This window comes from Mytilus galloprovincialis, chromosome 10, assembly GCF_965363235.1.
Source record: "Mytilus galloprovincialis chromosome 10, xbMytGall1.hap1.1, whole genome shotgun sequence".
NCBI lineage: Eukaryota > Metazoa > Mollusca > Bivalvia > Mytilida > Mytilidae > Mytilus > Mytilus galloprovincialis.
The window spans coordinates 72,699,088-72,718,831 of NC_134847.1; the positions used below are offsets into that span (position 1 = coordinate 72,699,088).

General features: G+C 30.9%; 1 protein-coding gene across 1 annotated transcript; it reads right to left on the reverse strand.

The window, feature by feature from the left end:
* Positions 1-1,364: 1,364 nt before the first annotated feature.
* LOC143048329 (proteasomal ATPase-associated factor 1-like) lies at positions 1,365-19,444 on the reverse strand. Its single transcript, XM_076221962.1, has 11 exons — positions 19,332-19,444; positions 16,557-16,597; positions 15,581-15,684; positions 14,742-14,843; positions 11,900-11,995; positions 11,501-11,651; positions 10,495-10,689; positions 5,270-5,361; positions 4,182-4,297; positions 3,205-3,287; positions 1,365-2,827 (listed from the first exon to the last, which is right to left on the reverse strand). Exons 1-11 carry the CDS (start codon positions 19,385-19,387, stop codon positions 2,661-2,663), a joined length of 1,203 nt encoding a protein of 400 aa, XP_076078077.1. The 5' UTR covers positions 19,388-19,444; the 3' UTR covers positions 1,365-2,660.
* Between the last annotated feature and the right edge of the window lie 300 nt (positions 19,445-19,744).

The following is a 19,744-nucleotide window of genomic DNA, read 5'->3' on the forward strand; positions in this document are numbered from 1 at the left end:
AAAATTTTCAATTTTGCGGTCGTATAACAATCCTACAAGGATTTGATAATACTTGGTCTACTTTATAATTTCAGATCAAGCTATTATAACATCAGCCAATGAAATATTTGCCTTTTAATTATTAAAGGTGTTTATCTGTATAACAAAACCAGTTGATCCCAAAAGATCTTTAAAAAAGAAAGTAAAAAGCATATATACATAACTTTTTTAAGTGTGGAAGTGCTTTTCTGGATTAACCTTCATTAGAAATGATGAAAGCCGAATATTTGAAAGCCCAGAATGTATAAACCGAAAACGTTGAAAAGCTATACACCAAAAAAGGACCTAAAAAGGATCCAAATCTATCTAAGGCCAAAGCGTAGACAACCCGTATCTTAAAAAGATAGAACAATCTATATTATATGAATGAAACCAAAAAGATGATATCATTATTATAATAAACTATTTATTTGTTTTGATGCTCTTCATTGCTTTTGGATTTGGCTTCAAAAGTGTTTGTGCCAATCTGAATAGTTTAATTATTCAAAGAGTTATGTTTGAGTATTGATGTTCTTCATTTTCACCCTGCCAATGCACATGGTTTCACTGTTTTTTGAGTTCACATGAAATCCTTAGTGTTTGTGTGTTAAATTAATCTTAAGCTCGAGTTGTATTCTTACTCAGTTAATGCAATAACCTCATTGATAAACTGATGTTGCCTTGATTGGTATATGTTTGGTGTGCCAAAATTTAATGAAGTTTATTGTTGAAACAAATATTTACAAACTGAAAACAGAATAATAAACTTGTATTATAATGATGTACCTATACATCAAAATGACAGACCAATATTTTTTTCCTTCTTAAAAGGTTCTTTCATAAAAGGGTGAACATTGGTAAAATACTGTTGCCTTTATTTGTATATGTTTGGCTTCAAATAATGTTCATCCAAAGCATAACTTATGAAGTTAATTCTAGAATCCAATGTTTCTCAGACTGAAAACAGAATCATAAACTTGTATCATATAAATGATAAACTAATTCATCAAAGTATCAATCACACAGTTTTCCCTTCTTAAAAAATCTACTGCTGATGTATTCATTCACAAACTTACAAGTAACTTGAAAAGGCAATAAAAATTGCACAATTGTACCTCAACTGAAAAATATGTTGGATACGTTTGTTTTATCTGCATGAATAAACTGAAGTGCATGGTTCCTATCAGATATAAACTGAATAGGTGTGTTTTATCTGGATGAATAAACTGAAGTGGTTCCTATATGATATAAACTGAATAGGTGTGTTTTATCTGGATGAATAAACTGAAGTGGTTCCTATAACATATAAACTGAATAGGAATTATGATCCATTGAAAACTATAAAACTTGTTAACTAACATTTTAATGAACAGAATGGACATAACAAACAAAAATTATTCTATTTCATGCATGGCAGAATGTTTAATTCACACACTCAAATACTCAATAGAATGAATTTAACAAACACTTTAAGATATAAATCTGTTTCTTCAGTGAGCATGTTCTGGTTTAATGCACCAACTCTTTTAAAATGATGGCTGTTTGATATTTGAATGAAATTATAAAAAAAAAATTAATTTTAATTCATTCATCATTCACAATGTGCAATATACAAAATTGAAAAAGATACTGAAAAATGATCTGCTAGATTTATATGGTAACAACTTAATCAATTACTAGTATTTATGTACATAAAACGTCTAATTGGTGTTAAAATAAATAAGGAACATAGATGATGCCTTTGCTTGCATATAATTTCATAATGGGACATCAAGAAGCGTAAAATTGATGCTACCCAATTTTTTACTTGATCAGAGTCTTGTAGTAATAAGCATTGTGTATTAGTTTCATAACATTTGGATGCAATAAACTAAGGTTAGAGAATGGGAAAGAAATATTTAGGTTTTTTTCATTTGTAAAGAGGCATAACTCTAGAATGGATGAAGTGAAACCACCAATATTCAAACTTAATCTGTTTTTGTGGTAATTAGCATTTTGTATAAGTTTCATACCATTAACATGATTAAGTTGAGGCAATTTAAAGTTAGAGAATGGAAAACAATTTTAGGAAGTAAAGACAAGGATTTAACTTAATGACCCCTCCGCTACAAGAGCAAAAAAGTTATTGCATTGCTAATTAAAAAAGACATTTAGATGGATCTCTTTTTAAATTATAATTTCTTGCATTACTTCATTCCCCCTTCTGTAAATTCAGAAATTAATTGTGATTTTCCAAGAACGAACAGAAATGTGAGTTTAATTATTGTGATTTTGAAAACATCTGCCTACAGATCTAGGTTTCAATCATCATTAAGGGGGTTCTTAATATTGCAATAATCACCTGTCACTTAATTCACATTAATAAAAAAATCTCTCAATATTTTCTGAAGTAACAGTAACAAAACAAATCTACCTTCTATCTGGTAACCAAAATGCAATGCTTAGTCTGCACCAACCTCACTATAATAAATCTTAATTCCAATTGAATTGTTTTAGATTTTCTCATACACACTGTATCATTTTCAAATTTTAACATTTTAATGTCTAATGGTTTCATTGAACTTCTGTAACAGATTCTGAATATAAACCTAGAACTTGATCTTCATAGCTATCTGATTGGGATTACATCCAAATAACTTCTATCAAAGTCCTGCCTGAGAACAGCTGTATTTCCTCACTTGTCCATCCCTACATCCTGTATACACATGTGTATTGTCACAAACAACTTTGTAAATATGGTCACAATCAGCACCTGTTAGTTCTGTTGTTGTATTACATAGTTCATTCACAAAGAAGCAGGACCCATCTCCTAAAATAACAGTTATGACAATGATGCTAAGCAAATTGATGTTCGCTACAATATTGTTGATTTTTCTATTTCATCAGGGATGTAATTTCCATTTTCATGCAAGACACACTGTATAATGGTTGCATCAACATTTCAGCTTTTAAAATGCACATTTATTTCAAAAGAGAATGAATAATAATTCTACTTCATAAGCTACTTATTTAACATCAGAAATTGGTATGGATACAATTACCTAATGGTATGTCTAAGGCTATATCTGATGACGCTTCTTTAAGAAAACATAGGCCCTTTTCTACTAATATCAGTATAATATGTCTATCTTGAATATTAGCATGTCAATATGATATAAAATCAGAAGTGTTATATATATGACCTACCAGTACTGACAAAGAAACCATTATTATGTGTACTAAATGATAAGATTGCAGATCTTGTCTCTTTCCATTCTTTTAATGGCACTCTGAAAATTAAATTAAAGAAAAGACTGACAGACTGATAAATAAATAAGTAAAAGTGTACTTTTGAAAAGAAAGTTCAAGTAATTTTTTATTAACTTCAGTTCAGTATTCAAAACCAGATTACAGAATATATAGTCATTTAAATTTTACCCTAAACATCCTTTATGTATAGAAGTTTAATAGGAGATGTAAAAGACCATCTTTTAAGTCAGATTCTGTGAAAGTGGTTTTTATATAGAGTAGGCAGTTGGTTTTCCTGTTTGAATGGTTTTACATTAGTCATTTAAGGGGCTCTTATAGCTTGCTGGTTGGTTTGAGACAAGGCTCAATGTTGAAAGTTGTACCTTGACCTATAATTATTTATTTTTTACAAAAAGTGTAGTGACTTGGATGGAGAGGTGTCTCATCGGCACTCATACCACATCTTTTTATATCTATGTATAACATATATAATGTACAATGATAACATGCTTTAAATATTGTTGACCTATTACATATAGTAACTTAGAACCAAACTTCACCAGAAAAACTTGACGATTGACCATTGAACTATGAAAATAATGTGATGGTCAGATGACTATTGTCTGACAGACATATACACCTAATAATCATTCCTTGCATCAAATATAGATCATTCAATGCTTAAAGTATTAGAAAAACAGAACAAAAAACATAAACTTCACATTGAGTAATGAACCGTAAAAATGAGGTCAAGGTCAGATGAAACCTATCCCTATGTCAAGCTTGCTGCAACAGAAGTTACAGCCTCAACAAAAATCTATCAACTGTTAAACTCCTTTTCTGGTTTTTAAAAACTGGTCAATTAAAAACTCATGTTATGATTTTATTATGTCCCCTCTCCTAAACTGGTAATACCTTTTTACCCATTCTTTTACCTGATATTTCTAAGATCTAAAACTGTAATATAACCATCTTGTGTTCCACAAACAGCTGCATTCTCTGATAATATACAACAACAATTTACTGCTCCATGGCAAGGTAGATCAAATACCTGAAAATTACAATAATATGTTAATTAACTAACTGTTATTTCATTTTTATTTCTAATCAAAGTAATTTCTTATTGTTGGAAACTTTTAAATGATCACATGATGACGAACAACTGTTTTTATGCCTAGCCTTTTAAAGTGCAGGAGGGGAATATGTTTTATAGTCTTTGGGTATATAAGTAAATCAATTTGTAAGTGAGTCTATTTGCCTGTAAAGTTTTGGATGAAGGAGGTTTCTATGAAGTTGCGGTCACATTGACCTGGAACTTAACACAAATGTTTATTTAAAAGATGTGAACTTTTATAAAACCTACCCCAAAGAAGGGTTTTTCCTTAGATTTAGTGGTTACTGTTAATTCAGAAATTATTGGGAAGATTTATTTATGGAAATAGTGTGACAAGGTTAGCATGGCAATAATAAAAAATCTCTAAATTTATGAAAATGTGAAAATGTGAGCAAGGCATGGTTTTCAATAGACTAAATCAGAATTTTTGTATTAACTATGGTTATTTCCAAGTAAATCCTAGTGTGTTTGCTCCTGCACATTTGTCACATATCTTTTATGCATATTGTATTACATGCAGCACCTCATTAAATGTCTTAAACCAACAGAAACTGTTGCTATAAATAGATATAAGAAGATATGGTATGAGTGCCAATGAGACAACTCTAATATAAAAGTAAACCATTATAGGTCAAAGTACAGTCTTCAACAGGGAGCCTTGGCTCACTCCAAACAGCAAGCTATAAAGGGCCTCAAAACTGACTAGTGTAAAACCATTCAAATGGGAAAACCAACGGTCTAATCTATATAAAAACAATAAACAAGAAACTCTTTTAAACCACATCAATAAAGGACAACTACTGAACAGCAGATTCTTGAATTAGGACAGGTGTAAATAATTGCAGCGGGTTTAAACCTTTTAATAGGTATCAATCATCACCCTTATCTGAAACAATAGTGTAAACATACCTTACGCCTGGTTTGTAGACCATAGCCTTGAATTGACCCATTCTCTGTTCCTATCAGTAGTAACTTCCCTTCAGTTTGAATTTCCCTGTCACCTTCAAATAGTAAGAAATTTATTTGCAGTATAAATATATTCTGTATTTACCTCCATCAGGAAACTCAAACCCACATATTTGAAATCCAAGGATGTAGTTACTTAAATGTGTGTGGAGCTACTTGACCATAGACATGATATAGAGGACCAAAGTATAATTGTATTTCAATAAATAATACAATAAAGATCCCATTTCTTTGAAATCTTAGAAATATTTGTCACATGATATCATGTTAGGGATGTATATTTTTGCAAAGCCAAAACAAAAAACAATTTCTTAACTTGAAAATCAGGTAAAAATTGAGTACAAAGCATTTGCTTTAAGTATGAAGGTTAAAAAATATAAATGAAAAACAAAAAAGCCACTGTTGTTATAAGTTCATCATGGCAAAATTGACATAAGAATATAAATCATGACATTTTATAAAAGTTAATTAAAATTTGAAAAATGATTTCATATTTTGGATAGGCATGAACTTTTTAATCAAATGTACCACATCACAGACTCAAAATAAAACTAAAGAGATATACAAACTTGAATAGAAATGACAATGTTTTCTCTGCAATTTTGGTAATATTGTGGACAAATTTCATAATCTGCTTCAATGTTTGTTTTTTTACAACAATATGAAATTAAACTAGAATTTTACTTGTGTAAATACTTATAAGTTTAAAAAAAACCAGATGCTCCGCAGGGCGTAGCTTTATACGACCGCAGAGGTTGAACCCGGAACGGTTGGGGCAAGTATGGACACAACATTCAAGCTGGATTCAGCTCTAAATTTGGATTGTGATTAAATAGTTGACACAGCATAGGTTTCTGACACAGAATGAATGTGTTCTAATGAACTTAAAATTTTTGTTTTCTCTTAGAGCAATTCACTATGCTGTTGAATATTAATCCTCTCAAAAAAATGTTTGAAGAAATTTTCTTTTTTATTTATGAAATTTCAAATGAGAAAAATTGAACCCAATTTTTTTAATCACATCCCCCTTTCCCTTATTCCAAAACTAATCTCAATTAAAATTTCTAATGGAGTTTGCAACAATAACTACTCATTTAAATACATCATAAAATATTAAGATGTAAAAAAAACTGCTTGTTATCACTGAATGGTAAAGATTATTTTAATTTATCAGTTGGTAGTAAAAAGTGAATATACATTGTATATTGTATATAACAAAGATTTAAGTTGATTCTGGACAAAGAAAGATAACTCCAATTAAAAAAAAATCTTGCTATTGCACAATATTTTGCAATTAGATATTTCTTGCTTACTATTCTGGACAAAGAAAGATAACTCTAATTAAAAAAAAATTTGCTATTTCACAATATTGTGCAATTAGATATTTCTTGCCATTGCGCAATACTGTGCAATTGAAAAGACTTGCTATTGCACAATACTTAATATAATAATTTTAGATCCTGATTTGGACCAACTTGAAAACTGGGCCCATAATAAAAAATCTAAGTACATTTTTGGATTCAGCATATCAAAGAACCCCAAGATTTCAATTTTTGTTAAAATCAGACTAAGTTTAATTTTGGACCCTTTGGACTTTAGTGTAGACCAATTTGAAAACAGGACCAAAAATGAAGAATCTACATACACAGTTAGATTTGGTATATCAAAGAACCCCATTTATTCAATTTTTGATGAAATCAAACAAAGTTTAATTTTGGACCCCGATTTGGACCAACTTGAAAACTGGGCCAATAATCAAGAATCTAAGTACATTTTTAGATTCAGCATATCAAAGAACCTAACTGATTCATTTTTTGTCAAAATCAAACTAAGTTTAATTTTGGACCCTTTGGACCTTAATGTAGACCAATTTGAAAACGGGACCAAAAGTTAAGAATCTACATACACAGTCATGACAGTTAGATTCGGCATATCAAAGAACCCCAATTATTCAATTTTGATGAAATCAAACAAAGTTTAATTTTTGACCCTTTGGGCCCCTTATTCTGTTGGGACCAAAACTCCCAAAATCAATACCAACCTTCCTTTTATGGTCATAAACCTTGTGTTTAAATTTCATAGATTTCTATTTACTTATACTAACGTTATGGTGCGAAAACCAAGAAAAATGCTTATTTGGGTCCCTTTTTTGCCCCTAATTCCTAAACTGTTGGGACCTAAACTCCCAAAATCAATACCAACCTTCCTTTTGTAGTCATTAACATTGTGTTTAAATTTCATTGATTTCTATTTACTTAAACTAAAGTTATTGTGCGAAAACCAAGAATAATGCTTATTTGGGCCCTTTTTTGGCCCCTAATTCCTAAATTGTTGAAACCAAAACTCCCAAAATCAATCCCAACCGTTCTTTTGTGGTCATAAACCTTGTGTCAAAATTTCATAGATTTCTATTAACTTAAACTAAAGTTATAGTGCGAAAACCAAGAAAATGCTTATTTTGGCCCTTTTTGGCCCCTAATTCCTAAAATGTTGGACCCAAAACACCCAAAATCAAAACCAACCTTCCTTTTGTGGTCATAAACCTTGTGTTAAAATTTCATAGATTTCCATTCACTTTTACTAAAGTTAGAGTGCGAAAACTAAAAGTATTCGGACGACGACGCAGACGACGACGCCAACGTGATAGCAATATACGACGAAAATTTTTTCAAATTTTGCGGTCGTATAAAAATTGATGAGCAAACTAAATACATGTACCACAGTCAGAAATAAAAAGATTATGTAAGTTTTGAAAGTGTGTTAACAAACTTGCTACACTATTTTTGTTCCTAAATTGCACCTTCTCTTTACCTTTGTAATTACAGTCGAACCTCTTTGTGTCGAACTCGGTTGTGTCGAAAACTCGGATGAGTCGAAGTAATTTCTCGGTCCTGGTAAAATTCCCGTTTGTTCAATGCATAATTACCTCTGATGAGTCAAACTCGGTTGATTCAATACTCGGTTAAGTCGAGTAAATTTTATAGTCCCGTCAAAGTAAAATTAATGTAAATTGACCCCGATGTCTCGAACTTAACAAGTAAGAATTTTCGAAAGATGCAGACCTAATGATAAAAATTTAAGTCGGATGTATTTCTTATGTCAACTAATCATTTTCAAAAAAGATTAAAGCTGAGTAAACACACTTGTTTGTATAACAGTTAAAATGACATGTCTATGGTGACCGCTAATTAACACCTTTATTGATCGTTCAAGCGGAATGTTAGTGTGTTGAACATTTTGCATCTGAGATAAAAACGAAACGAATTTAAATGACACAAGCCAAGATTAAATGAATCATGAGATTTAAAACTCATTAATTACTATAGATAAAAGGATTAGGACAATTATAATAAATTCATGATAATAAACCTCATCAGAGACCGTTCAGAACTTGTTTCCAGCCGCGAGTGATTTCATAATTTATAGCGACTGACCTTTGTAAATATTTGTGTAGACTATTGATTTTATGTGTGCATGATTTGTATCTGTACTTGTGTTTTTACGAAGGACCAACAATGGAGATTGAATACACAATTATAAAGTGTCATATAAAAAAAAGGCACACTGTTCATTGTATCTATATAGCTAGTTTACACAAATCTATTACCGTATTTCATGCATTCAAAATTGATGACGACACACTTGACCTCGGACGAGTCGAATACTTTGGTCCGGTCCCTTCGACTTCAACACAACGAGGTTCAACCGTATATTAACAAATGTTTCAATTAAACTTGGAATTCACTCAGTTTTAAATGAAAGTTTCATAAAAATTAGAAAATTTCATACAACAACTCCTGTAAGGATTTCTGAATGTTAATTTTAGGTAGTATGCAAGGGCAAGTCCATCTTGAAGGTTATGCTGATAAACAAGAGGCTCTCAAGAGCCTGAATCGCTCACCTGTAATAATTTGCTTAAATCTTTCATCAATGATTATTTTTGCTTTTCAATATATATTAATCAGTGGCTTAAAAATGCCATTTAAATTTTCTTTGTATCTATCCTATTTTCTTAATATTAAAAAAAAGTATTTTCCCCCTTTGTTCAAAAATAGCCATAGTGGTTATATGTTTCTTGACGTTCAAGGAAATAAAATACAAAATTCATATTATATACTCTGAAACTCATTTAGCCTAAATTTGTCTGAAAATGATTCAGCAGTTCCAAAGGAGAAGATTTTTTTTAAGTAATGCAAGCAAACTTGATGAACTGATTGCAAAAAAATGTTTTTAAAAGGCAATTAATCTTTAAGGTGTCAATTGAAAATTTTGGTCATATAAACTTTTTTGTAGATCTTACTTCCCTGAACAATTTTGCTGTTTACAGTTTATCTATATCTTCAATAACATTCAAGATGACAAAAAAACTCCAAAATTTCCTTAAACTTACCAATTTAGTGGCAGCAACCCAACAATAGGTTGTTTGATTTAACTGAAAATTTCAGGGCTGATAGATCGTGACCTATTGAACATTTATACCAATAACACATTTGCTCTAAATACTTCAGTTTTTGTGATGTAAAAAATGCATTTTACCCCTATGTTCTATTTTAAGCCATGGTGGCCATGTTTGTTGATGGATAAAAAATTTGGATACATTTTACAAACTAAATACCCTAAGGAACATTTATCCAAAGTTTGATGGTATTTGGCCCAGTAGTTTCATAGGAGAAGATTTTTGAAATAGTTAACAACAAGGACAGACTACGGCAACAAAGGACGATAGGCACCAAGTGATGGCATAAGCTCACATGGGGCCCATGGGGCTTTGTGAACTTAAAAAATAATTTGATTTATGGTAATAGTTTGAAAACATGGATATAAACAAAAATTAACAAATTGATATAATATCATGTTTCTCCAGAACCACCATTACCTTAACCTGGAAAGTTCATATTCATTATCACTGAACTAGTATATATATTTGTTTAGGGGTCAGCTGAAGGACGCCTCCGGGGTTGCGGGAATTTCTCGCTGCATTGAAGACCTGTTGGTGACCTTCTGCTGTTGTCTGTTCTATGGTTGGGTTGTTGTCTCTTTGACACATTCCCCATTTCCATTTTCAATTTTATATAATAATCCTTTGGAATTTTTTTTTTTCATCTGCCAATCATGACAAATAGAGATGCTAATAATTATTATGATAAAATGCTGTCCATTATACTTACTAGTAATAGTTTCTGGTTGACCTAGGTCAATATTTTTGTTTGGTATTCCTGTAGAACAACAGTTAACATTGCCTCCACATTCTTCATAGGTATATAAACATGATTTTTGTCCTACGTCCCATAATTTGACTGTTCCATCCTTACTGCAGGATAATATGTTACGTCCTCTCTCTATTATTACTGTATCTAGTATAGCTGAAAAGGAAAGATATTTATTGAATAGCAAGTTCCTCTTGAAGTCCCTCCCCCCTTTTTACATTCTTTTTGAAATTGTTTATATTCATGATCTCCCCTGTTTCAAATTTATTTTGTTGAATTTTTTTTAAAGACCATTTAAAAGTTAAAAGTAAAAAGCAATGATAGCAATTCTTTTTTTTTAAATTTTAAAAGTTTTTAGAGCTAATGTTTTAATGTTTAACAATCAATGGGAGATAACTGCAGTTTTATCAATAATCAAAAACTTTTTTCAAACATGCTATAAACAAAGTATGTAAAGAAATTTTGGCAAAATGAGACACATAAATCCACTAACAACTAAAAAATATCTTCTCTTTAATTTTCCACATAATACATAATGAGTATACAGAATTTGGTACATAAAAAGGCTAATAGCAAAACCCTTATTTATTGCCTTGGATGTATTCTTGTATCCTTATTTCAGCCAGGTAATATATACTGTAACCTTATATTTGTCATCAAAATGTATAGTGTGCTACTTTAAGGTGCTAATTATTTGGCCATATACCTTCATCAAACAACTATTATAGTAAGGATACATTGAAAATTAAACTGGACTATAAATTTCTTTCTCACTAATTGACCGATAGACAGATGCTTTTGATATATTATATACACTGCTTGAAAATGTAGGATTGCAACTTTAATTCCATTTCAATAGATTTTCTCTAAACTACCTTGTTATCAATAACACTACTACTGTGTACCTGCTTTATGACCTATAATACTACTGTGTACCTGCTTTATGACCTATAATACTACTGTGTACCTGCTTTATGACCTATAATATTAGCAGCACATTGTCCAGTTTCTGCTGACCACACTTTCAGTTGCATGTCTGCTCCACCGGACAACACCACAACACCAGATGGGAAAAATTTACATGTATAAACATCTCCTAAATGTCCTTGTAAATCTCTCTGTAATGGATAAAAGAAGGATTTCTTAGTATGAAAAAAAATTGTGATATACCAAACATCTGCATAGTTTCAGCAAGAATTTCTGTCTATTTGATTCTTTGTACATTTTACATGGATACATTTGTATATAAAGATGTGCTATGAGTGCCAATAAAAACCAGTATCGTCTGGCAAAAAGCTTTTCAAAACTACTGCCCTGTTATTCACAAATTGTATGATAGAGTCTATTTATATCTTAATGAACATACCCTAACAATACCATTACTTGTCTCCCACACCTTTAGTTTCCCTTCACTGTCAGCTGATACACCTAGTCCCCCTGGTGTAACATCTAGGGATGTTACCTGTAAAAAAAAGTTTATACAAAGACTTTATGAGATTTGAATTTTGAAAATATGGTCCAGTTATTAAAATCAACTTTAAAAGTTTAAATACCATATTCTGCAAATTAAGTACGTAAAAAAGCATAATGTTTATGTGAACTGATGCAAGAAGCATCTATAAGAAAGAATACTAGTAACAGGCTATTATTTAAAGTTGGAATTATTTTCAATTATGGAATTTGTTAAATTTTCTGTGCTGGAAATTTTTAATAAATTCCATGTTTATTTGGTATAATAATGTTTTGAGCGGTTCATAACACTTTCCATATAATGTATTTTGTATAGATAGTGTTGTGCGCGGCACAGTACATTCTATTGAAAATGTACTATCTTCTTTGTAAAAGTGTTGTGCAGCACAGACCATTGAAGTAAAGAATAAGCATGGAATTTACTAGAAATTTCAAGCACAAGAAATTATTAAAATTCCATGATTAATAATAATTCCAAGTTTAAATAATAGCCTGTTTAGTGCAGTCTTTAGTAAGAAGTTCTTGTAGAGTTATAACTGGCAAGGAAAACAATCATTTAGGGGGGAGGGGTGTATAAAAAAAGGCCAAAAGCTTACTTCCCTTCACATATATATCACCCTCAACAGCCTCTAGGTAACTCTCTTATCACATATATATCCCCCTCAACAGCCTCTAGGTAACTCACTTATCACATATTGTTTTTTCATTGTTTTTCTATTTTTTTGCCATGACTTTGTCAGTTTCTATTCAACTTATGATTTTTGAACCTCCTTTGATATTTTCAACATCTTTTATCAGTTATACATGATTCAATAAATTGACAAATTATAGCCACATAAAAACATTTCAGCCTCACACAAATCAAACTAGCATTCTAATTTTAATGAAATGTTATTATAAGTTATCTACGTTCATATCCGTAAGATATGGATATTTTAACACCCTGAAGTACCCCAGTACACCATGAGGCGTAGCCGAAGGGTGTACAGGGTACTGAAGGGTGTTAAAATATCCATATCTACGGATATGAACGTAGATAACGAATTTATCCCCGGTCTTAGTCCAAATCGGGCGAGTTTTATGGAAATTCGGGTACAAAGTGTAACGCAAAAACAACGTTTTTTTCATTATTTAAAATAGTTTTATTGAAATTTGGAAATTTTACATATTTTTTACTGGGTGTAGGGTACTAACTTTGGTAGAACCCTACAGGTAGTCAAATATAAGATGTTTTTAATACGGAGACAGGGAAACTGGATTGAGTCAAATTTGGCGCTCAATGTTGTGAGAGTTACGTCATAGATGGTGTGACGTCAATGTGAGTCATTTGCATAGCTAGGTGAGTAGTCCTATTCCTTGAAAATATGGCAGTGAAGTGATGCATTTAATGAAATGAGTGTAAATGATCGGCATAATAGGACAAAATGGTTAATGAATTAAATATTTATTTACAAACATCATGGATAATCTATAGAATTCAATATTTCACAAGGAGCAATCATGGAACTAAGGAAAACTTGCGTGAAGTTCCCCTGGGGATATGGGTTAGCAACACCCAGGGGCTTTGGGTTTTGTAACGACGTGCGTTAACCAATCAAAATCCTAGATATATACTAAGCCGGGGATAAACATATATATATATATATATATATACATATGGAAAAAAGTATTGCAACACTTCATTGAAAACAATGTTAAATGACATTATCCTAGAATGTGTATAATTTGAGTTTTATCAAAAAATTTTGATCTGTTTATGGATTAAAATTGATTTTGTTTTATTAACTTACAATTTAGGAAAATTAAGACTAGAGACACACATCATTAAAGCTGTACTGAAAAAAAGTTACCCAAGTTTTGTCAAGTCTTCTATACCGAAATTTTTAGAAATGATTTTTTGCAGCGTCCTAAACTTCCTACACAAAAAAATGTGTGTTAAACTAAGTATTTCAAACAATTCTGAATAAAATTTATGCATACAAAAATTGTATTTATTGAAGAAACTAATGTTTTGGGAAAATTAGTCCTGCAAAACTTGCATATTTCGTGAATAACACAAAAAACTATTTCCATGTAGCTGTTATGACCTATCCATGTAGCATTGATATTGGATGAAAAGTTAGTTTATATATATACCATGAATTCATTTTTAAACCATAAGCGGATTAAAAGTATTTGGTAAATACCCAAATTATACACATTCTATAAACATGTCAGTTTACATTGTTTTCAATGGAGGTGTTGCAATACTTTTTTCCGGGTGTATATAAAACAGACTGACAAAATATATGAACTACCTCGCATCATCAGAATATATGTAGGCAGATTTGAGGTAAACATCATTAGACAACTACCCTATAACACATGTTTAAATATGAGGTAACCATACCAGTTTCACTAAATTTATTGGTATTAATCAGAATTAGGAGATACCTGTATTGTATTTTAACCTCCAACGGCATTAATTGGTGATTTAATGGGCTCATATTAAGTTAACAACCTTAAAACATTCATGTAAAATCTGTCATACACTGTCTGCACTTGCAATTGTGAATTGATGCCATGAAAACCAAGTGATGTTATCCAATCAAAATGAAATTTACAAATGATGTTGCATTAGAATGAGTTTATATTTACTGCATTCTATGTTAATGAATACACTGCAAGGGTTTGTTTTTATATTTTCATGTAGAATTAACATTATCTTGAACATTCACATAGTCATATCTGCAACTTACACTTTTTCTGCTGTTATGGATCGCAGAATATTCTACCTGGGGTGCAACAAACTTTCTAGTGTATTCTCCAATTCCATCTTTGTATTTCACTGTCATAGTATTCTATTATAACATATATATTAAAAAGGTACATGTATATAAGGAATTACAATTCTATAAACAGTACATATTATCCAAAAAAAAAAAAATTTCAAACTACATGTTATTTTCATCAGATTGATCCTTTTAAACAGTTCACATCTTACAAGGGGATTTTTTTTTGACAAATGTCATCCTATTTGGCTATGCTTGAAATCAATATCTAAAAAAATACTGAATTTCTTTATTGGATATTTGTTTATTTTATAAGTATTTTTTTATGTAAATAAAGATAACTCTAAGATAAAATTGTATATTTACTTCTTTTCAAAATGATTAATTTATGTTTTAAAATGATTTTTTAATGTGTGATAGAATTTAATCATAGCTGATACATTGAGTTTTCTAATGGAGTTTTTTAAGAATGGAAAAGGCATTGTAAGAACATTTTAACATTATAAATCATAATAAAAAAAGAAGATATGCAATGATTGCCAATGATACTACCATCCACTGAAATTACCAGGACAAAGGATGATAACGCATAGAGGTGACCTTAGAAATTGCTTCATAGAGTTTGATTATGAACTTCATTCTTTTTTTTTAATCTTCCTGTTGTGTTCAACTGCTTTCAACAAAGAGCCAAACCTGTACAGTATGCTATCAAATGATTGTATATGTTTAGAGTACTACATCTGGCATGACTGGTGAAGTTGGATAGTACTTTCTTAGTGTCAAGTTTAGCTATTAGATATCTTTACCTTGGTAACATGCTGAACATTAAAACTTTCCGAGCCTGTAACAAGTGGAACACCTTGAGAAGAGACACCATCAGATCGTAACTCTCCATGTATCATAGGATTATCTGGAAAACATAATGTCAAGATCAAATACTCACATATAAAAGTAAACTGAAGCCCTCCAAAAACATTTAGTGGTATAATCTGGCAATTTTTGAATGAAATACTGTGAAATCTATTTTTTATTTTTTTTACATTAGTGTTTTGATCTAACTTCAGATGTTTTTATTCTGATAATAAATTACCAATTACACTGTACCTAGCATCAGACACAAAATAATCTTGGCCATGTCTCGCAATCCAAATGTATAGGAATGCATAATTTTAATTTAAACTTAGTAAGTTTAAAAATGTGTGCATCAAATCTTACATGTGTTGATGTTATAACTGTGTGTCAAACAATGTCCAGAAAGTTATTGTTTTAAAACAATTTTCTACTTACACCATTAATCTTAAACAAATTGTTTTGTTTTTCTTTACTATTAATGCCTTCAACATGTTCAAGGCTTGCATAATTCGCTAGCTCAGTTAATATGAAAAAATCATTTTTTTTTTTATCTTTCTTAAAAAAAAAAATATACAATATTTTTTTCAAAACCACTAATTTTAATCCGTTAAGGATACTCAGTTTTTGCGAAACAAATATAGATTAATTGTAATCATGATAATGGGTTGTTAAAAATATTCTCATTTTTTAACTTTTGAAATTAAACTTATGTTCATGATGTTCATCCAAATCCCACTATCTTCTCTTATTTTTTTTAGGGTTTGCAGTGTGTGTAGTAAATTAAAATTCAACTCTTCAAAGTTGAGGAGAATAAAAATCTTTAAATATATAGCATTTCACTGAAATTTGTCAATTTCAAATGTAGCATAAATTAACTTTAAATTTTGAAATTAGTTTTTCTATAATATACATTTGTCAGTCAATACTTACTCAATGTTTTGAAACTTATCCAAACCTTTTCACCATTGTCTCTAAAAAGATGAAAAAAAATATGTTTGACATAATTGCTCTCTCATTGGTCCAAGACCACAATTATTTCGTAGTGCATTTCTTTAAGAACACAAATGAAAATTAAAAAAATCCCACCTGTGCTTTCTCAATGAAATTTTTACAGTGTGTTGAACTACTTTTGGGACAAATTATTTCAAAATTATTGAAAACTTCATCAACTCTAACTCAAAATATGGACAATTTTATGTTTAGGGAGTCTTGAAATCTTTTGATAGCTTCCAAAGTGCTAATTTTTAACCTTTTTCAGCTGGACCAAATCACTACTTTCCTTTAAAATTCTGGACCCAATTTTTTTTAGTGTAATTTCACCCCCCTACTTGCTATTTGAGGCATTAAACATGGAGAAATAAATTTGGAAGGGGTATAAAAATTAATGGCAAGTAACTAACTGTCAACACTAGGGACTATATTTGTGGACAACGAAAATCAAGGGACGACAATTGTGGTCTCTGAACCCATTATCAAGCAGTTTCAAATATGCGCAGTTTTAAAATTAAAGCTTCATCAAAAACAATTAGAATTGTTTTTTTACAAGGTCTCAATTCTTTCAGGTTTAAAATAAAAACTATTTTTTTAATGCTGCTTTACTCTTGCTCCAAGTTGGACCAACAAACATGACAAATTAGTTGTGATTTTATCATCCAGTGGCAAGTTTTCTGAAAAGGTGAGTTTTTCTTATAAAAGTGTTGTGTAGAGGCACCATTAGTTACACTTTACATGCTTTATCAAAGTATCAACATACCAGACTTACATATAAAGCAATAAAACATACATCAGTAAACTTATTATCTCCCCTTTACCAAGAAAAGACTTTAAAATGTAACACACACTTTATTATCCACTTAAATAAAATACACATGCATGTACAAATGATTGTATATGGTTAGAATGCATGAAGTAGAAAACCTGTTTACAATAGACGTATTTTCACTTTTATGCAAATTTATCTGCATTTATACGTTATAAAATCAAACCAATTCCCTAAAATTTGACATCAGGCGCGGATTTAGGCAGGGGCGTGGCGGGCGTGCGCCCCCCCCCCTAAATTTTGCAAAGCATGAGTAGTCCTCAGCTCAATAAAGTATCTGAACAGACGACAAAAATTAATGTCGTCGCATCTTTGCATCTGTTTTTACATTCAAAGAAGTATATATAAAACAGTAATTTTAACAGAATCGACGTGATGACTAACAAACAAATGGAAGTGTTTCACGACCTTGACTGGCTATACAGCCCTCACACGGTTGGTGTGATGACTAATAAACTGATCTACGGTTTATTTATAAGTTCTATAAATATTATATACCTCAAAGAAAGGTGTCAAACGTGGTACTGCGTTTGATGACTAATTTCATAGGCTTTTAGCAGTTAAAGTAAAATAATTGTGACAGTGTAGTTGCGGATTTTATAAACAATTTCTTTGATACTCAAAGTTTAAAAACATCCCTACCTCATTTTCCCACGAAGTAGGTAAAGGTGCCCTACCCACGGTTGGTTTGGTTATTTTATCATTGCACGGCCAAGAAAACAGTTCAGGTTACATTCTTTCTTAATAAAAGATAGAAGTACTGGTTCAACCGAAAGGTTAGTTTATTAGTTTGTATCAATATTATATATCTCTATCAATATATAGGTTTCTCACTTGCAACCTGTAGTCTGCCGAAGCATGCATAAACGGGCAAGTGCCGCAATTTTGTCCTAGTTTAAAAAATAACCATATTTGTTATGAAAATATAAGTCACCGCCATATTTCTTCCATTTCAGCCATCTTTTGAAGTATTTACACCTCAAAATAGTAAAATGGCGAAATTGAGTCCCCGGCGAATATGCGCACCCCACTCTATATAGGTAGAGTGTATCCTGCTGATCTAACCTAAGCCAAGTACTACCACTACATGTCCCAGGAGGACTATTAACCCCTCGTTTGAATTGTTTTACATTGTCTTATTGGGGCCTTTTATAGCTCACTATGTGGTATGGGCTTTGCTCATTGTTGAAGGCTGTACGGTGACCTATAGTTGTTAATGTCTGTGTCATTTTGGTATTTTGTGGAGAGTTGTCTCATCTATAGGCAATCATACCACATCTTCTTTTTTTATATATTATAGCATTGTTGAATTGTCATTGACCCCTTCCTGCAACACTTCAAAGCAGAAATTCAAAAGCCTAAAAATATGTTGTCAATATAAGGACTAGAAATCTACTGGTCTCTACAGAGACAATAAGACTTCTAAAACTCAAGATCTTAAAATGTTTGTTCTCATGACTACATGTACATGTAAGTGATAAATTTGTCCTTGTAAAATATGTTTGGGCGGACAAATATTACTAGTATAAAAAGTCAATGGTTACAGAATTTACTAGTATATTTAGTCCTATGTTAGTAATCTACGTCCCCAAACCAATTTTCCTAGGAAATCATGTCCTATAAAATTCTATAATAAATTCAATTTCATATAAACAATGGAAATTTAAATGCTATGTTTAAAAGTTGTTTTAAGAGTTGCATATGTAAGTTGATATATATATATATAGTGGGTCTTTGCATGGATAGAAACAAGTGCCTGTGTACATGCATACATGTACATGATGTATGATTATTGAACATGCATTGCGTGTACACATAAATAAAACGATTGGTAAAACAAAATATATATATATTATATATAACAAAGAAATAAAATGATTATTGACTTTAACACATGATTCCAATCAGCTTGTAAGATAATTCTTCCACTTCTGGACACCATAGCTGTTTGGTCTTTGGTTGTAACAGGAGCTCTACGGGAACGGGGACAGACACCAACACTACCCTGATGATTAGGGGCGGTCTCACTAATTAACGACAAGAAGCGTCACAAAGCGACAAGAAGAATTATTTTAGCGACAAGAAGAGACAAGAAACTATTTAGCGACAAGAAAACATATTTTTTTAATTAAAATTACTTATTCCAATAAATATTAAAAGAATATAGAAAAGAAAACAATTTTAGCGACAAGAAAGTTAATATTGATAGAAAAAAATGAAATATTTATTTACATAATATTTTATCATTTATAACAGCCAGTATTACGTTTACCCTGTTGTATTATGAGATTACTTTTCC

Coding starts and splice junctions, on each gene's coding strand:
- LOC143048329 (XM_076221962.1), bottom strand. CDS start 19,387: ATGGTGTCCAGAAGTGGAAGAATTATCTTACAAGCTGATTGGAATCAT. Junction 3,288..4,181: donor TTAGATCTTAGAAATATCAG/GTAAAAGAATGG, acceptor TTTAATTTTCAG/AGTGCCATTAAAAGAATGGA. Junction 2,828..3,204: donor TGGTTTCTTTGTCAGTACTG/GTAGGTCATATA, acceptor CTGTTATTTTAG/GAGATGGGTCCTGCTTCTTT.